We start from the raw sequence: 18645 nt of genomic DNA, 5'->3' as shown, positions 1-18645 counted from the left end.
TGAAGCTGAGTGTGTGTCATTGACAAACTTCTGCCATGTGACTGTTTGAGTCCATCTCTGGTCTTCCTGTTTCCAACAGGGTTTGAACCAGAGACGTACTGGGACAGAATGCAGCTCTTTCAGGAAGCCATCCTCTACAGGTCAGTGCTCTTCAATTTTAATCAACATTTTATCTTTGGATGGATGTGGACCAGCTACCGGTACCAGCTCATCCTGAAGAGTTACCAAAACATTGCTATAATGTCCCATCATACCACCTTGTGCTTTAAATACAATCCAAAGAAAGTCCCAGACTGACTCAGGTTTTCTTCAACCCACTGCTGACCTTCCTCAGTAGTGGCAAACTGCTAGTTAGCTGGCTTGAAAATGGCTGCTATACTTTTTTATTACTTACTAAAATTGATTTTAAATAAAACTAATTACATATATATAAATATATGTTGTTTTTTTCATTTATATCTGAAGAAGCTGACCCTTTGTATTTATTCAACATGAATGACTCTCTGGGCCCCAGGGTTTGCCCTACACCTCTTGTGCCCCTCTTTAGCCACCCTTTAGTCTTCATTGTCTTTCTGTGATGACTTGTTCTCCTCCTCCTTCCAGGTTTGGCTTCGTACACGACAAGTTTTCACCATCATCTTTTAATTTCCCTGCTGAGAACAAGCCTCAGTACATCCATGTTACAGGTTTGTCTCATCTCAGTAGGAACCCCAAACTGTCTCATGTCCTGGAAAGGTGAACATTTCCCTGTCCTGCAGGCACCGTGTTCCTGCAGCTGCCGTACTCCAAGAGGAAGTATTCTGGCGGGCAGACGCGGCGCCGCAGGAACTCCACCACCTCCAACAGCCAGGCACCGTTTGGCGGCGAGGAGAGGGTGGGCTACTACTGGGCTTACAACACCATGCTGACCAAAGCCTGGAGGACGGGGGTGTTGGGTGATGAACGGCTGGCTGACCGCCTGCTCAGGGACTTGACCGACTTCTGTTCTAACAAGGACAACAGACTACAAATCCTCTGGGACAGCTGCCAGGAGAAAATGAATGCCAGCGCCCCCTAACGGACACTTGTGTTATTTTTATTCATCTTGCTACATATTGAGTCCTGTTTAATCCTGTTTCTGCTTTTTCTGAACATTTATTGGATGGAATCATGTCTGAATATGACCAAGATGTTTAGAGAAACACAGAAAGTACTAAACATTTTTCACATCAGTACAGTAAGTATGATCCTTGTCCCAGTATTGAAAAAGACTTCAGGTTTTCATTTAAACGGTTTCATTATACTGCAGCAGCCACTCAAATAAAGGCAGCATCAAGGTTAATTGGGGTATGTGTTGAATAATTAAAGAAGTAAGCATTTTGACTCCATTTTTTTCATATTCTCCAAGTTCAAACTTGTTCAAAATTGTTACTAATTAGCTTTAAACATGTCAGCTAAAGTGTATGTTCTGAAAGATTTATGTGGTCTAAAGAGGTGAACATCCTGTATCAGTGAATGCTTAATGACAAAGCGGCTTGACAACCGCTTTGTTACAGATAACAGTATTGTAAGATGTTGTTGTCTTTGTTTTGCTCTATGATGGACTTTCAACCCGACCTGTGACAATTCATGCGTATTATTAAAAGCCAAGCTAAGCATTTTAGACAACAGTCCCAGAGTTTGGTTTCTGTCACATATCAGATGGTTCTTAGTGAACAGACTTTCTGTTTTGTTACAGAGATCAGAAAGGGTAACATAAATAACAGGGCCGTGCAGAGACCTATAGAGGGGCAGGGGCTCAAATTTAAAAAAGGGGCACATTGAACAAAAACAACAACATAGCAACAACCCATATTAGTTAAGAATCTAATTGGATCCTACTATATCATTGCCATCATGTGGGGACAATGCAAAGCAAATCTAGTCTATAATTTCACCAACAGGTAAAAAGTTTTTGTTTCTGCTGCTGGCAGTCCTGGAGATTTGAGCTGATCTGAGATTGTAGCTGTTAAACAGACCAGAGGAGAGAAAGTCAAAGGTTATGAAGTTATGAAATAAGCTAATTTGCTGCTATTTTACTAAATAAGCCCTAATAATATCTATTTAACCTCTACAACAACTTGGCTGCAGTCTGATTTATAGATCAGAAAACTCAAAGGGGTTAACTCTATATAATAGTTTGATGTTAAACCTCTAGATCTAGAATTATAAGACTGAGATGTCAAGGCAAAGAAAACTCAGTAGCTGCTGGTAGGGGCCTCCAGACACTCAGGGGCCCCTAGAAATGGTTTAATTGTAACACAGACCATAGATCTAAACACGAAGCATCATTTATAGAGAATGACAATGTTATTACATTTTATTTAATGCATTCAGTTGAGAAAAATAAATAGTACATTTAGGATTTAATTAGGACGTTTACTTTGTAAAAGTTTAAAGAATCATCTTGATAGTTTGATTGTTGTGTTACCATGGCTACAATATAGTGTAATCTTTGTGTGTGAGTTGGGTTTGTTCACAAATACATCACAGCAAATAACCAATAATCAGTGATTGATTTTAAACTTGGCCAATAAATCTGGTCTCCCTCTCACAGATTCACCTTATCTATATTTAAACATGTTAGCGATGCTGAGGTTCTTAGTAGGACGGGTTCTGGAGGGAGGGGGTTCTGTCTAAGGCCCCATATTACCTTGGCCTGGCCCTGGAAGAACAGCTGCTGCGATGTGCATCTCTGGAATCTACCTTTAATCCCTCGGTGGCCCCTATCAGTCTGCCGATGCTTTGGAGACATTTTGATTCATTTCATTGTGGCATGTTTGGCTTTTTGCTGTGGTCCTAATTATTGCTACAATATTTTCTCTGATGTTTATTTTGTGAACTCTAAATGCTCTGGGCTGAATCTTCCTTTAACACTTGAGGTTCTGCAATAACTTCTATTTACAGTCGCGAACCTCCAGCCCAGATCCCGTCAGCAGCGGCTTTAACCCGCCTGGTAGAAACGTTAAGGAGAAGCAGAGCGAACAGAGAGCAGGTGGTACCAGGTGGTACCAGGTGGTACCGGGGCTTCGAGGTGCTTCACTCGCTGTGACAGGTGGTACCCTGTCTTATATCAGGATGTCTGATGTAAAGACAGACATTCTTTCTATCTGTCGGTGGACTGACTCAAGCTGCCTGTAGTGAACCAGGATTTTAGCAGAATGATGAAGTTAAAGTCAGAAGTTTTCTCTGCAGCTGAAGCATTTCTGAGTTTAGAGGCGAGGCGGGTTTTGTCCTGCTATTGCAAGGACGATTATGAAAATATAAATGGAATCAGTTTTTCTAACGTCAACATCAGACCTACGTTTTTATTCACAAACCAGTGTATGAAAAAATATTCTTGCCCATAATTTAATAGTTAGAGGACACAGATCCGCCTCCTCCTCACCATGGACCCGGAGTCTGAACAACATGGAGGCTCTGAGAGTCATTATTAGACTGAGGGCAGCCAGACTAGTTTATTTTTACTAAATTATTATATTTAGCTTAAAAATAAAACAGATTAAAATAAATAAATAAATTCTTTGGAAAAAAACAAACTCAAAAAGGGCACTAGGGGCATCAAGGATAAAAAGGGCAGGAGCTCAAGCCCCCCTCGCCCTCCCCTCTGCACGTGCCTGATAAATAATATTCTGTATTACTAAGGTTTTATGGTATTTATGCATTTATATTCAAATCATCTTCCACTTAACACTGAACTGAAACATGGATCTGTATGCAGCAGAGGATCACTTCCACTTTAATAAAGTAGAAACTGCCGAGTCAGCATTAGCATAGCGATATTAATAGAATATTTTATTATTTTTCAGATTCATAGGAAAAATAAACTGACCACTCCACCTCTCAATACTCTGCGGTTATGGTGATTTGGTGAAACTGCAATGGATCCTTAGTTCAGTCACATGGAGCTCACTGAATGAGGAAAAAACAACAAAGCCTCCCTGAACAAAAACAAAGATTATTTTACAGCAAATTGGGGAACAATAAACCTCATGTTCCGCTGATCTTGCCTTTTCCTTCCAGCTGCACTAGGTGGGAGGTTTTCCCAACATGTGACAGATTAAGAACATCTTAACGGTCTTATTAGCCATATAGCAGGATTTCTGCTCACATAAGGGTGTGTTGATTGAACTGAAAAACACACATGTGCCTGATGGTTCATTAATAATCATGGTAGAAATGAGAACACTTTTCAGTGCAATGAGACTCATTTCCACTTTCTGACTAAATAACTTGGAAGTTATTACAAAATTCAGCCACAAGAACTTGAAGTAACAGTTCAAAGAGGTTGTGGTCAGTTTCTTCACAACTCTTGTGATTCAACCAGACTAAAGTTTGGACTTTGACTAGACCTTTGGAACACCTTGTTTCTTTTCCTGCCATTTTGTTGTACAGTGAGGAAAATAAGTATTTGAACACCCTGCGACTTTGCAAGTTCTCCCACCTAGAAATCATGGAGGTGTCTGAAATTTACATTTTAGGTGCATGTCCACTGTGAGAGACATAATCTAAAAAAAATTTGAGTAAATCACAATGTATGATTTTTTTAATAGGTTATTTGTGTGTTACTGCTGCAAATAAGTATTTGAACACCTGCCAATCAGCAACAATTCTAGCCTTAAAGACTCGTTAGTCCACCTGCGTTCTACTTATTATTCTAAATTAGAAGCACCTGTTTGAGGTCGATAGCTGCATAAAGATTCTTTTATGCTGCACACAATCAGTAAGACTCCAACTACTAACATGGCAAAGACCTTTCCAAAGACACTGGAGACAAATCATAGACCTCCACATGGTCTACAATTGCCAAGCAGCTTTGTGAAAAAAGATCAACTGGTGCAGCAATTATAAAAAAAATGGAAGAAGCTAAAAATGACTGTCAATCTCCCTCAGACTGGGGCTCCATCCAAAATCTCACCTTGTTGTGTATCAATGATCCTAAGAAAGGTGAAGAATCAGCCCAACTACACAGGAGGAGTTGGCCAATGACCTGAAGAGAGCTGGCACCAGTGTTTCCAAGGTTACTGTTTATAATGCACTAAAACGTCATGGTTTAAAACAGGGGGGCCCAAAGTGGGTCCTGGAGGTCCTGCACTACCCTGGTGGTACTAACAACCTTTTCAGCAGGTCAATGTTCTTCTTAGGCCTCTAATGAGCCATCATTTGATCCCGGTGCGTTAAACCAGGGAGAGACTAAAACATGCAGGATGCCGGGCCCTCCAGGACCCACTTTGGGCCCCCTGGTTTAAAATCATGCATGACACAGAAGGTTCCCCTGCTTAAATCAGCATATGTCCAGGCCCATCTTAAAGTTTGCCCATGGCCATTTGGATGATCCAGAGGAGTCATGAGAAAAAGTTATGTGGTCAGATGAGACCAAAATAGAACTTTTTGGTTTTAATTTCACCAAAAAGTGAAATTTTTCACTTTTTCGAGTTTGGAAGACTCCAAACATCGAGACCGAAACATCAGTACCCAGTCAGAAGGAGAGATTGATGCAGCTCTGTTGCTCTCTTTCATTTCTGGATGCATCGCGATCTTGAATAGCGATTAATTGGAGTCTCGAGTCTTCCAAACCTAGTTTGTGTGTCTTGTGTGTCTTCCAAACACAGCGAGTGAAAATTATTATTGTCCCATTTTCCACACATGGGACAGGACAACTGCACTGTAACGCACAATAAATGACTGGGGCCATTTAATGTGAGATTTTGGGGAACAGCCTCCTTCCCCTCAGTTAAGAGCACTGTAGATCTTCCAACATGACAATGACCTGAAGCACACAGCCAGGTTCTGGACTGGCCTCACCAGTCTCCAGCTCTAAACCCTGTAGAAAATCTTTGAAGTCGCTCAAACTCTGTTTCTCAGCAACAGCCCAGAAACCTGGTGGAAACCTGGTGGATCTAGAGAAGATCTGTGTGGAGGAATGGGCCAAAATCCCTGCTGCAGTGCAAACCTAGAGAAAACTACAGGAAATGATTGACCTCTGTAATTGCAGACAAAGGCTATTGTACCAAATATTAACATTGATTTTCACAAATGTTCAAATACTTATTTGTGACAGTAGCATACAAATAATTAAAAAATCATGCATTGTGATTTCTGGATTTTGTTTTAGATTATGTCTCTCACAGCAGACATCTACCCAAGATGAAAATGTCAGACCCGTCCTGAAGTCAGTAAAACACAATAGAGCTAATACTCACACAAACAGGTTTTATTGTTTCAGCTCCTTTACAATAATCCCTTCATCAATTAAATATTTTTTACAGAGGTGAAGCAGACCAGGTAATAGTTTAGATGTAGTCAGAGCTCAGCTTTGGTTCAGAGTTTGGTCAACAGCTCTTCCCACTGTTCCCAGTCAGACGTAGTTGAGATGTGCTGCTCCACCAATGAGATTCCCCTCATTATTCCATTAATACATACCATTAATAGACATTGATCCCTTTTAAGTATTTCAAAGTCAGGTGCAGTTCCACTATTCAAGTTTTGTTTCATTTTACAAAGATTTTTGAGGTTCAGTTTGATCATTAGAGGATTTTGTTTTTGGTATAACACAAACTGATTTAAATATTTTTTTAAACATCCACATTTTTCTTTCCCCTGCATAAAACAAATACACACAAAAAATAACAGGAATTACAGCAGGTGGCTTCGCTACAAGATGAATGATGAACTCCTTCAGCTCAGTCCTGTTGGGGCGTAGCGTGGTGTCAGGATCCGCTCCTGTTTACCCACCAGTCTGGTGTTTTAAATGTTCCCTTTGTCATACTTTTTTAGTGTTTAAAATGTAAAACAGGGTCAAGCTGGACTCCTGTTTATCTGACCATATAGTCTGCTGTGTTTGCTTTCACTCAAAGGAAGACCTCATCTCTACAACACAATGATTTAAACCCATATAATAATTTTATCTCATGCACCCAACATTTCTAGAAAATGATGGCAACTAAGTGTCAGCCTACTGTAGAGGATAAGGAATATTTAGTCTTATTTAAGATGGGATTTCCCAGACATTCCAGCAAAAAACTTGAAGCTAATCTCAGAAACAACTGTGAGTGTCCCTGCTGTCCATCTAAGGCCGGAGTTCCCAGTAAGGTGAAGGCGGCCCAGTCCGGCTCTTAGTTAACTGAGGTGGAACCATCAGAGACGACTTGCAGGCCACCTGGGAGCAGAAGAAGAAAGACTAAAGCTAAGCTCACATGAACATGCTGGTGTGTCATCAGCTTCACTCACGTGCTCTGATCCTGATTGGCCAGATGAGGATGGAGCAGAGCGCCAACGCTGCAACGACAGCCACGCCCCCCGTCACTATGACCATGATGTAGTGATAAAACCACACACAGGCTGGGCAGCACACCACCGTGCTGATGGACAGACAGGACAGAGACCGTTGGACAAGTAAAGCATTAGAGACTCAAGAACCCTGGCATGGTCTGACTATACAAGAATAAATATGGGCTGATCATAGTAACACACTTCCTGTATGCATTTAAAGGTTGGTATAGGGTGCAGTCATCCAAAAAGAAGACTAGCATGTATTTCACACACACAAATAAGGGGGAAATGGAAACAAACCTACAGATTTATTCTGTCACATTTAAAGAGGCAGTATTATATGTTTTCCAGCCACAGAGTATCATTTTAAAGCACAATAAAGTGCTTTAAAATGATACCTTCAGTTGTTATATAAATGTAAGTTATATCAAATATGACGCAAAAGAAGCGTCCAGTCAAGAAAAACTACTGCAAGAGTCTCAGTTGATTCAGTTCAGGCAAGAGGTGAGTGGACAAAATGTCCTCCATGGGAACGTTCCAGAAAAAACTAAATCTGTTTGGTGATCTGAGACATTTCACAGAAATCAGAAGAAATCTGAAAGCAGCAAACACTTTTTTTAATCATGGAGGATTTTTGACCCAATTAGACAGGAGAACAAGGTCATCACGGTGTCTAACCTTTCAGAGTAAATGGTGGGTTTTTGGTGTCAGAGATATTCAGGTTCACAAAGGATCGATAAAAACAACCAAATTGAAAGTACATTAAAAAAGTAGTTCCTGCTGAAACATGACATGCAGTCACTATTATCCATTTGAACCTTTGCATCATTTTGTGTATGTGTGTATGTGTGTACTAACTGGCAGGGGTGCATAGCTTGAATCATCATGACTGCGACTCCATTGCCCAGTTTATCGGTGAAGCTCATGGCACCGTACACAAACGCTCCGCTTTGCTGCAGAGGTGGAGACACAAATCAGAACTGGCTGCTGTACGTAACAAAGAGGTCACTCTACTGTCCTTCAGCTCCCTTCCTCTTGTCTACTCTCTTCCTCCAGAACAGGAGCCTGGAGGACTTACCGTCTGATCTGCGATCAGCTCAGCAGTCATGGATAGGGATATGACCAGGATGGTGGCCGATCCGGCCCCCAGCAGCACCGCAGCCCCGTAGATCTGCTGACCCATCTTGTTGTCCAGCAGCACCCAGTAAGAGAAGGCCATGATCAGCAGGAGGCCCACAAAGTAAGTGAGCTAAACAAACAGAAGAAGAGATAATCAGGTGAGATTCCACACTCAGTGCTTCATGTTTCTCACTTCCTTATTTTAGGAATGCAGTAACAAAAAAAAAAGTCAGATTCAGTTCCTGTTACTTTTTTAAGGCCTGTCTAATCTGATGAGGCCAACAACAACAAAACAAGCCTGTCTGGTCTGAGCTTCATCTGGGAATGTAACTCCAAATACAGGGTGGATTTATTTAACCAAAACTATTCATCCCCATCTGAGATGGAACAGTCAAACAGAATTACCTGACTTACTCTAATTCCAGCACAGCATCACTCACATACTGCCTGGCTGGGTTAGAATGATTTTAACTCAACTCAGCTTATTTTTGTAAGATATTCAAATCTGTTTGTCTTTTTGCCACACTAAAATATTTCAGAGCATCAAGCACTAAAGAAATGTGTATTCCAACATGTGGAAGGCTCTGCTTACACTTTTTCCAATGCGTTTACTGACAGGCTTCATGATGAAGGAGGACAGGAAGCCGCTCAGATACATCACTAACGGGATTGTAGCGATATATTTCTGTTTGAAAAGCAGTATAAAAAGTGAATTATGGGAATGAAAACCAAATATATGAGCGACATAATAAGTGAGTTTTACCTTGGGCAGGCCAAGAGTGTTTATGAGATACATGGAGATGTAGGTCTGGGACAGATTGACGATTAACCTGGTGGACATGTAGAGTAAGGCCACCTGCACACACACAATGCTCTGCTGTCAAGCTGCTCTCCAACACGCTGCGTTTGCTCTGGTACCAGTGGAGATGCTCACCTGGTAGAAGGAAGGCTGCTGGAGCCAACATTTCCACTGCAGAAGGGATAAAGAAACAGTGGAAGAAGGTAGCAGCGGCCTTCGCTCCCCTTCAGCTTCCTCTTCCTCCTCTCCTCCAGAGTCCCTGCTGGCTTTGTGATTGGGGCTCTCTGTGGTTCCCAGGTGGAAGAAAGCAGCGAAGAGAGCGCCGATCCCCAACACAATCAATGACAGGTTCTGGGTTCAAGTACAGCATTATATTACAGACTTGTTTACTTGTTGGTTCAATTCACACTAAGTCACAGACTAAAGGATTCAGCCAAGATGCTGGAAATGATCTATTCTAAAACAAAATCCCAGGCTTTGATTGTCTGACAGGGAAGATGGGTGGAGCCAAAAACAGCAGAACCCTGGAAGGAAACCTGTCTGGGGCAGCAGGACACGTCCCACTGTGACTGCAGCTCTGACTGCATGTTTGGGACGAAGCTCCACACACAAACGGTTTAATCAAAGCAGGGGTGTCCAAAGTGGGTCCTGGAGGGCCGGCATCCTGCACGTTTTAGTTCTCTCCCTGGTACCAACAACCTTTTCAGCAGGTCAATGTTCTTCTTAGGCCTCTAACGAGCCATCATTTGATCCAGGTGCGTTAAACCAGGGAGAGACTAAAACATGCAGGATGCCGGCCCTCCAGGACTGAGTCTGGGCACCTCTGGTTTAATCAAAGCCTCTGCAGAACGCTCTAAACCAGCAGTGGGCAACTCCAGGCCTCGAGGGCCACTGTCCAGCAGGTTTTAGATGAGCCACAGCTACTAAACGCTGGAATGAAATGGCTTCATTACCTCCTCCTTGTGTAGATCGTTTCTCCAGAGTCTTAATGACCTAATTATTGTGTTCAGGTGGTGCAGCAGAGACACATCTAAAAGTTGCAGGACAGGGTTAGGGTCCCTTGAGGACTGGAGTTTGACTCCCCTGGTTTAGAGAAAGCCCAGACTGAACTTCAGATGAGAAAAGTGATGTTACACAAATATTTAATCCAGTCTCACTCAACTTAACTAATTTAGCAAAAAAAAACAAACAACAAAACCTCAGTCTATAGTAGGGCAGGACAATAAATCAATATATATTGTGAGAAACATGATCATTATCAACAGATAATACATCTGATAAAATATTCAATGTAGAGAATATTCACTGAACTCCAATCCAGAACCACACAGCATTCTGGAAGATGGAGGCAGAGGAAGGGCTTTAGCTCCTCAAACTCTCACCGCCATCTAGGTGGGTAACATCAATTCACTCACTCTTTATGGTTACCTAGCAACAACTTGTTGAGTAACATATGCAGCAGCAGTTTCACGGTTTGCCACTGTTCTTCAGAATTGCTTCAAAATAAAAGCAATGGCATAGAGTGAAAAAACAAAAAAAACAAACAAACAAAAAATCGAGAAAGGTCAAGCCACCAGTTTGGCAGCATTTCAGATATTTCAGTAAAAAAAAACTAAATAATTATCAATGTCAGCCGATATGAAACGATTATATTTTAATAATTTTTTCAGCCATATTGTCCAGCCCAAGTCTCTATAAGTCTTCCCTTGAAGACTCAACTGTAATTGCAGTGGAAGATTGTTCTGTTTAAAACTGACTCCAGATTGAATTTAAAAAATGCATGCCACACTTTTCAGATTACTTCTAAAAAAATAAATAAATAAATAAAAAATTTTTAAATAAAAACTTGAAAGATCAAGCATCCACTGCACAGTGTGAAGTTTTTAGAGGTTCAAGGATAAGAAAAGGGCACTAAATATTTCCTCCTGGGTCAGCCACTTAAAGAGTTATCACTTTCTAAAAAAAGGCAAAGTGACATTTACCTAACATCTCCATCAGTTCATATAATTTCCCATGAAATTATTGCCAGTATCCCACAGACAGCAGTTAAATATCAGAAAAATCCTCCATCCATGTCCTCACCCTGAAGACGTTAGTGTCTGCTGGTCCAAGAGAGTCTTCATCCTCTCCAGCCTGACCGTGGAACAGCAGGTAAGCAAGGGCATACACTGTGATGTTGGCTATGACAGTGAATGCATACCTGAACAAACACAGGGAGAGTACTAACTCAGGACCTGTCCATCAGCCTGCCCATTGCTTTGGAGCCGATCCCCTACCTGTATGCAGTGAGCTCCACTTTAGCATGCTCACAGGTGACCAGCTCTGGGATGAGAGACAGGTGGGAGATCTGCGTGGCGGCCCAGCCAAACTGGAAGATGATGATGAATGGGGCAAAGTAGATCAGGCTGGCCCACTGAGGAGTGTTAGGGTCACAGCCCAGGCACTGGTTGAAGACGAAGGCAAAGGACACCACCACACTCAGCGTGCCTGAACATAAACAGGATGAAAAGAGGCTTCTGAAAAATGTCTGGAGAGCATCTAGACAAATAGAACCATCACACTTTTCTTTTTTTGAAAATAAAATATAGATGGCTATTCATAATAATAGCCATGTGTTTGAAAAGGAGAGTCAAGTTCTGAATGAACAGAACACAACATGCTTTATTTTTACATTTTCAGCCAGAAGTGACCATGGATTAATGTTGCAGCTTGCTCAACAGAGAGAGAATGTTTGGGGATAATTCACATTCATCTTGTTTACTGAATGATTCAAAGTCATTTAATACAGCACTCATTTAGAGAAACATTCATCTGCTCATTACTATGAAGCTACAGCTAACATGAACAGATTGTTATGAGTCATTAATATCCCATAACCCAGCAATGTTACAGGCTAATGATCCAGTTCATCAGCTGAAATTCCAGCTTTATGTCAGTCTTTATTACACAGGATAAAAACTGTTCAGACTCAAGTCTCAAGAGGCCAAGTCAAGTCTTGAGTCTTTATGCCACAAGTCTAAGTCGAGTCTGAAGTCTTTCCTTTTTGCGACTCAAGTGAGGATCTTGAACTCGAACGGCCATCTTGGCCCTGTAGCAGAGTGGAGTGGGTGTTTCATTCCAGGACAGTTTGACTGCGTTCTGCATTTCCTCTGCATGTCTTAGCTTTCCCTTAGAAACAGTGCATCAACGTGACACCATCTTGCAAGGTTTTAATTGAATTAAAAGCTGGGGATTGGGCCAATCACTCCATAACATGAATTATGTTGGTCTGTGACAAAGATATTGCTCCTTTACTGGTGTGTGCTTTCATGACATGTCTGAAGCCTGTCAGGTTTTCTATTACTCTACTACATTACTAGAACTATTTTATGTTACTTTCTGTAATGTTGCTACTACTTTGAACACATTTCTGCTTTAGGTAACAACAACAACAGTTGCAAATAAAATGAGAATCTTCACTAATGCTCATTATGGCTCATTTAATGTAGCATTTGTGATTTATTACATTCAACTTTCCAGTTTGCTTCACACAAGAGAATAAAAAAGCTAAAAGCATTCTGTGTGATTATTTGTGATACTTCCTCTTGTACTCACCCAGGCATGTAAGACAAATTGTTCTTGTTTTGAAGGCTCTCGACTCTTTGTGGTTACAAAACAAAACTCTTATTGCTCCACAATGATATAAATTATCGTTCTACAAATTCTGATTTATGTCTCAAATGTTTTCTATATTTTTTCTTAAACTTGTAATTTTCTACTTTTTGAAGATAAAAAAAGAAATCTCCAGACAAATCTTGTTAAATGTGAACTAATGCCAGGCTTTTTACTGCCTGGAAGTTAATAGCAATGATAGGTTCATGTTCCAACGAAGCATGATAAGAGATATAATTAAGAAATTGACTTGTTTTGGCATTTTGGTATTGGTCATTACCAATACCAGCTGGTCCAGTGTACACGGTTACCTGAAAATTGATCCAAAACCTTGTGAGCAAAAAGCCAGTCTATTATTAGCGGAGTCAGGACAAAGCAAGGTAGATGGAGCAAAGACTTTTCAGAAGTGAAACTTTGGTTTTCAGTGTGTGCTCACTCAGCTGGTAACAAGTTTCAGAAATATACAGCCAACCTCTTACATGCCATCTGACTTTGAAACAGTGCTTTTATAAGTCAAAGGGGCTTAAAAAGGCTAAAAAGCTGATAAAAAAAGGCTGGTTCTGTTCTGGGGACATTTAGCTATCTGGCCACTTGGGGATATCTGGAGATTATTGTGCAAAGGCTGATTCTTCATAAACTGAAGAAACTTCCTAACAACCCTGAGCATCCTCTTCATCACATTGACATACAACAACAGTGTGAGCAAATCAGAGGCTTCTTCAAACTCGCCATTTGAGATCCTTCCTGCCCACAGTCATCAGCATCTACAACAACTCTCTGAAGAACATAATAGGAGTTAAGACAACATTTAACTTCCCTTTGGGATTAATCATGTATTTCTGAATTTCAACCATGGTTTCAAAAATGCACATGTGCACAAAACAAACATCCTCAAGAAGACAAATCAAAACATCCTCATCTCATGCAGGTATTTAAGGATGGCAATGTATCCACTCTCAACTGCTTCCAACAAAAGTAAAATGAAGGGATCAAAGTACAGAAATCAACTACTTAATTAGCTTGAGCTACAGATCTAAGAAACACATTAGAAAGCCAAGTTAACCACAGCGAGCACCAAAGGCCTCATGTATAAAGTGTGTGTACAAACAAAAAATTTGTGGCGTAAAACTTTATGCACAAGTTGGAAGTATAAAAATGAACGCGTCATGAAAGTTTGCGTAGACATACGCAAACGTGAAATCGTACGGTAGCCATGCAAACTTCGTGCTTTGGACAATAGACTACAAAGTGCCAAAACTCACCTAAATACACTGAAACCCGACTCCATTCAATTATTTAGCCCAAGGAGCATCGACCCCAACATTTTTCTCATGATGATCTCTTGCAGATTTTTAGTGTGAAAGCACTCTTGTGCACTCTTTTATACACAAGTCCTAGAGTTACTATTGGTCCTCCACAGGTGCAGATTAGATCTAAACCTGGAAACCATTTGGGACATTCTGGTGCTTGCAGGTGTCGCAAGATGGTTTGCTCCTGTCAAGTCAACTGTACTCTTAACACCCTATGGATCACACCATGTTCCCCTGAGCAGATGTCATTAAAGGACCTTGTAAAGCACAATGTCAGCTGAGCTGGCACAAAGTGTTGAGTTCAACCACTGGGTGTCCCAGCTGGAGCATACTCTAAGTAGGATTCTAAGCTAACATTTCCAAAATACCCATCCTTATCTTTTAAATATCTGTGTATTAATTACAGAAAAATAGAATGAGCCCATTTACATACACTACATGTGATGAGCTACTAGACTCTTATGAATTATTCACATGCCAGTAATACTACATGATATAAATAAACACCAAGAAACTAAGTAATTCTAGTGTTTATCTGAAAAACAAAAGGCCCAAAGAATTTAAAACCAAGAAACTATAAAAACTGTTTTTATACCTTGAACTGGAAACTTCTGAGTTTACAACATGACTCATGAGCAAATGAATAAACCTTCATGATTCCTAAAGGAAGGTAAATCATTTCTAAACCATGTGCTGCGGTAACATGAGACTGCGGTGTGATGCATTCTCTCCGTCCAACTGTACTAACAAACTCACCAACCAAATGCCAGGTCTTCCGCTTGCCATAGTTTCCACAACCAGAGGTTTGGTCTGACTCATAGCCAACCAGGGGTGTACAGATGGCATCAGCTATCTGACCAACCAGCAACAAGATACCTGCAGCACAAACAAATGGTTACAGATTAGCAATTCTATAATACTGACTGGATTAAACAGAACAGATATTAATGGTGGTGAACTTGATCATATGTAATTGGAATTAAATTTACTTTCACTATAAATAGTCATTATGAAAGAAAAGAGAGTCTATGTGACAGCCTTGCAGCTACTTTTGGATATAAATTGTATATCTCTTTAAATTCAAAGAAATAACTACATGAGAATGTCAGAAAATGATTTGCCACCTGACCTGTTTTACTTTCTAGGTCCCAAATAAATGCTTTACATCAAACAAATGGCAATATCAAAGATAACCTGAGTAATTACAAAATGTTTACTTAAAAAAAATGATTATTTTATTTATTAGGGGCAACAAGCAATCCAAACCAACTGGGTACTTTGTGAAAAAGTAACTGCTTCAGTAACCTGGTCACACCATCCTTAGCAGCAATGTATTCGCCAAATATGGCGTCTCTGGACTTAAGGTTTTTTTCCGTAGAGTGCTACATTTTATGTTTCATCAGTCCACAAAATAATTAAGTTCAACTGAAAAATAATGCATTAATCCCAAAAGGATTAACACATTTTACAAGAGTTTCTCCCAAGAGTTGTTGAAAATGCTTATGGCTGTGGGAGGGAAGGTTCTTCTGTAGCAGTCAGTATTTCAGAAGTAGAGTCTAAATGAAGACACTTGTACAGCAATCTGATGAGGTTGTCCATAATTTTCTTGATTTCTGTCCACAATAATCTCCAGATTTTCCCACAACAGAACAGAACTAGCCATCTTTATCATCTTTTTAGATTTTCTCAATCTAAAAAGTCTGCCTTTTTAAGTACAAAAACTATAAGTTCTTTTTAGGCCTTCTAAAGTTCAAATTACCCAAAATTTTGGTAAGAGAAGGGTCCTTTTTTTGTTTTGCACTCATTGGAACTTTGCTATGTTGACTTATGAAGGCTACCCTATATTTTCTTTTTATATAGGGTCAAGTTGATTTGGTTACATTTCCCCCTTAATTACTGAAAATATTATGTGGAACATCCACTTTCAAATAGCCTCTGAGACAAACAAACACAACTCTGGATATGTGGTGATCTGACAATTAAATGTAGGAAAATAGTCATCAACAGAAGAAATCTCCAAAAGGGCAAATTACCTTTCAGAAAGACTGTGCAATGTAAAGACCTGACCATTAGATTAGTTATAAAGGGTGTTTAGAACATTGTGTGTCTCAAATGATAGATGAAACACTGAACAGCATCTGGAGCCAATCACCCTAAAACAAACCAACCAGATGAGCAAAAATCAATGGCAGTCAGGGAGGTTAGAGGTGCATTCACTGGAAACTAGTTCAAAATGCTCAAAATGAACAGCTGAAATCAAGCTGTTCATTTTGATTTCCCACACACAGCCTCAGGGACCATTCTTCTGTTGTTGTTGTTTTAAATGAAAGTAAGAATCTGATTAAAGTTAAGATACTTCGGCAAGTGAAATGTGATCAGGCTAATTTATAATTTGACAGCTTCATTATTACTCAGTTTTGGACCTGTGAAGCTTTGTGCAAACTCAAATATTAACCAAATTCAAAAAAATAATATAGTCAAACGTTAACTTTTACTGGGTTCTAAGTAAAGAACTGAACTTATTCTTCAGTGTAGAATAAGTTCAGGTTAAGTTTGATTTGGCAAAATACAAGGTTCTCAAGATGTACACCAATTTTGTTACATTTGAAACAGATCTGAACAAACACTGTCCAGATCCCCCAAAGCCACTCACATTCTGATTTCTGTCCACAGTAATCTCCAGATGTTCCAGAGGAGTTCATCTGGAACATTTGAACCCCAAGTAAGCTCTAAGTAGTTTACTTGTCTATAAACTATTTTGAACGTTTACAGACAGATGCTTTAAAAACTCTTATCAGAGTAGAATATTCACATGCTGGCCCACTCTAGATAATGTGGATGTCAATATGGACCCAATGTAACAGGGCTAAAGGCTAGAAATAAAACACAAATGTTGAGGTGGTACAAATACAGTGCAAGTTCCACGGATCACACGGTTTCACCACCAGTAACAGATTAGATTCACGTAGCTCAGCATTTTGATTTTTTTTCTACTTTTTAACTGTAGCTGCATGTAATTCTGAATAGTCCTTTACCTAGAAGTGGAGAATAAAACGATATTACGCATCGCTTCAGACAGACTGACTCACCTGCATCCGTGTTCTGGAATCCCAGCACTGAGTGGTAGAACACCAGTAAGTATGTGAACCACATGGAAGCGCACAGGTCGTTGAGAAAGTGTCCCGCAGCATAGCTGAGCTTTGTGACAGCGGCCAGAGACCTCTCTGTGTCCGACATGCTGGCTCGTGAGGGCTAAAAGGAGGAACTCCGCACGCGCTTTCATCAAGTTGAGCAGCTGAAATGGCTTCAAATCATTCAAGCAGACTAGACGGACATCTCTGAGCCCCCAACACCCTCAAAAAAGGGATTGGTTCCCTATTCTTTTTCAATAACTATGTTCTTAAAGACAAATAAACATGTAGGCTACATTCGTTTACCAACCAACGTGTTGTCCCAGCACGAGGGAGAGCGCAAAGATTATTCCATCAGCTTATATTGTTCTTTCCGCTTTGAATCAGCTGACAGTCAGCGAGGAGCTGTAAAGCCAGGAAGAGCATCCCAGAAGGGACACAAACCGAAACAAAACACCAGCGGACGAAGGACGGCTTTCCCCATCGCAGATGTCTTACATTACTACTTTAAACAAGTTCCACCAGCTAAATATTTATGAAACACGAGCGACGAGTTATGACGATACGTCAACAACAGAACATCTTAGCTAACTAAACTCACACCAGGCGTTTATCTTCCAACCAGACAGAAACTGCTCCACTGTCTTCTGTTCTTGACATTTCACAAAAATGAAAGCACATGACAGCTCCGAAGCTGGTCCCAGCGCTAACCCTCACCTGGCTTTAACGTAGACGTAAACAATGCAGGTCGCCGGTAACTATGACGCACATATTACAACGAACCAATAGGACAACCACGTTGCTCCTCTCAGCCAATAACAAGAAACTAGCGGGTGGAACTTCCTCTTTCCAATCCCTTCCGCAATTTTGTTAAATAAAGCAATTATGTGACTATGTCGCATATAGTCACCTTCCTAAATTAATTGCCAAAATCTTTTTTTCTTTTTAAATTAAATAGCGATTAAAACTGAGTTTTAATAGCAGTTAAAACAAAGCAGAAATCAAGCCACATCTACTCATCTTTTCCTTGTTCTTAAATTAACTTTCACATTTGAGGTTTTAAGATTTTATGACCTTCTTGTTTAAGAAAAAAACATATAAGAAAAGCTTAAAAGATTAATAGGTAGATTATTTTTGAACAAATTCTTATAAGATTCATCTGTTGCTTCTCTATGGCTTCAATGATGGAGATTAGACTATACTGAGAAGTTCACTCAAATGAGACAATATCTGAAATATTTGATAAAATTTCCAAATTTAGATTTTACAAAGTTATGGTAGTTATACCATTTTGTAGAAATCTCCCTTTTTCTGCCATCTTGAGACATTCTTGCTTATTCAGGCT

At 40.2% G+C, this 18645-nt stretch overlaps 2 protein-coding genes across 7 annotated transcripts in view; one reads left to right on the top strand and one right to left on the bottom strand.

The window, feature by feature from the left end:
- The window catches only part of depdc5 (DEP domain containing 5, GATOR1 subcomplex subunit), a 42254-nt gene extending 40605 nt beyond the window's left edge, over positions 1–1649 (top strand). For all 6 annotated transcript variants that reach the window (XM_028020146.1, XM_028020144.1, XM_028020143.1 and 3 more), the window contains 3 exons: positions 80–140; positions 604–686; positions 759–1649. In XM_028020146.1, the coding sequence (XP_027875947.1) occupies positions 80–140; positions 604–686; positions 759–1057 (443 nt within the window). In that variant the 3' untranslated portion in view covers positions 1058–1649. The remainder of the gene's footprint in view (positions 1–79; positions 141–603; positions 687–758) is intronic.
- A 4562-nt stretch (positions 1650–6211) lies between these two features.
- LOC114147035 (major facilitator superfamily domain-containing protein 12) lies at positions 6212–18067 on the bottom strand. The gene is made up of 11 exons (XM_028021565.1): positions 17259–18067; positions 14926–15045; positions 11485–11695; positions 11291–11408; positions 9344–9559; positions 9173–9265; positions 9002–9094; positions 8369–8539; positions 8149–8243; positions 7249–7379; positions 6212–7177 (listed from the first exon to the last, which is right to left on the bottom strand). Exons 1-11 carry the CDS (start codon positions 17404–17406, stop codon positions 7134–7136), a joined length of 1440 nt encoding a protein of 479 aa, XP_027877366.1. The 5' UTR covers positions 17407–18067; the 3' UTR covers positions 6212–7133.
- Positions 18068–18645: the final 578 nt, after the last annotated feature.

Source organism: Xiphophorus couchianus, chromosome 6, assembly GCF_001444195.1.
Source record: "Xiphophorus couchianus chromosome 6, X_couchianus-1.0, whole genome shotgun sequence".
In the NCBI taxonomy this organism is placed as follows: domain Eukaryota; kingdom Metazoa; phylum Chordata; class Actinopteri; order Cyprinodontiformes; family Poeciliidae; genus Xiphophorus; species Xiphophorus couchianus.
Note: the sequence above shows the minus strand (reverse complement) of the source record. Positions and strands in the feature narration are given on the sequence as shown.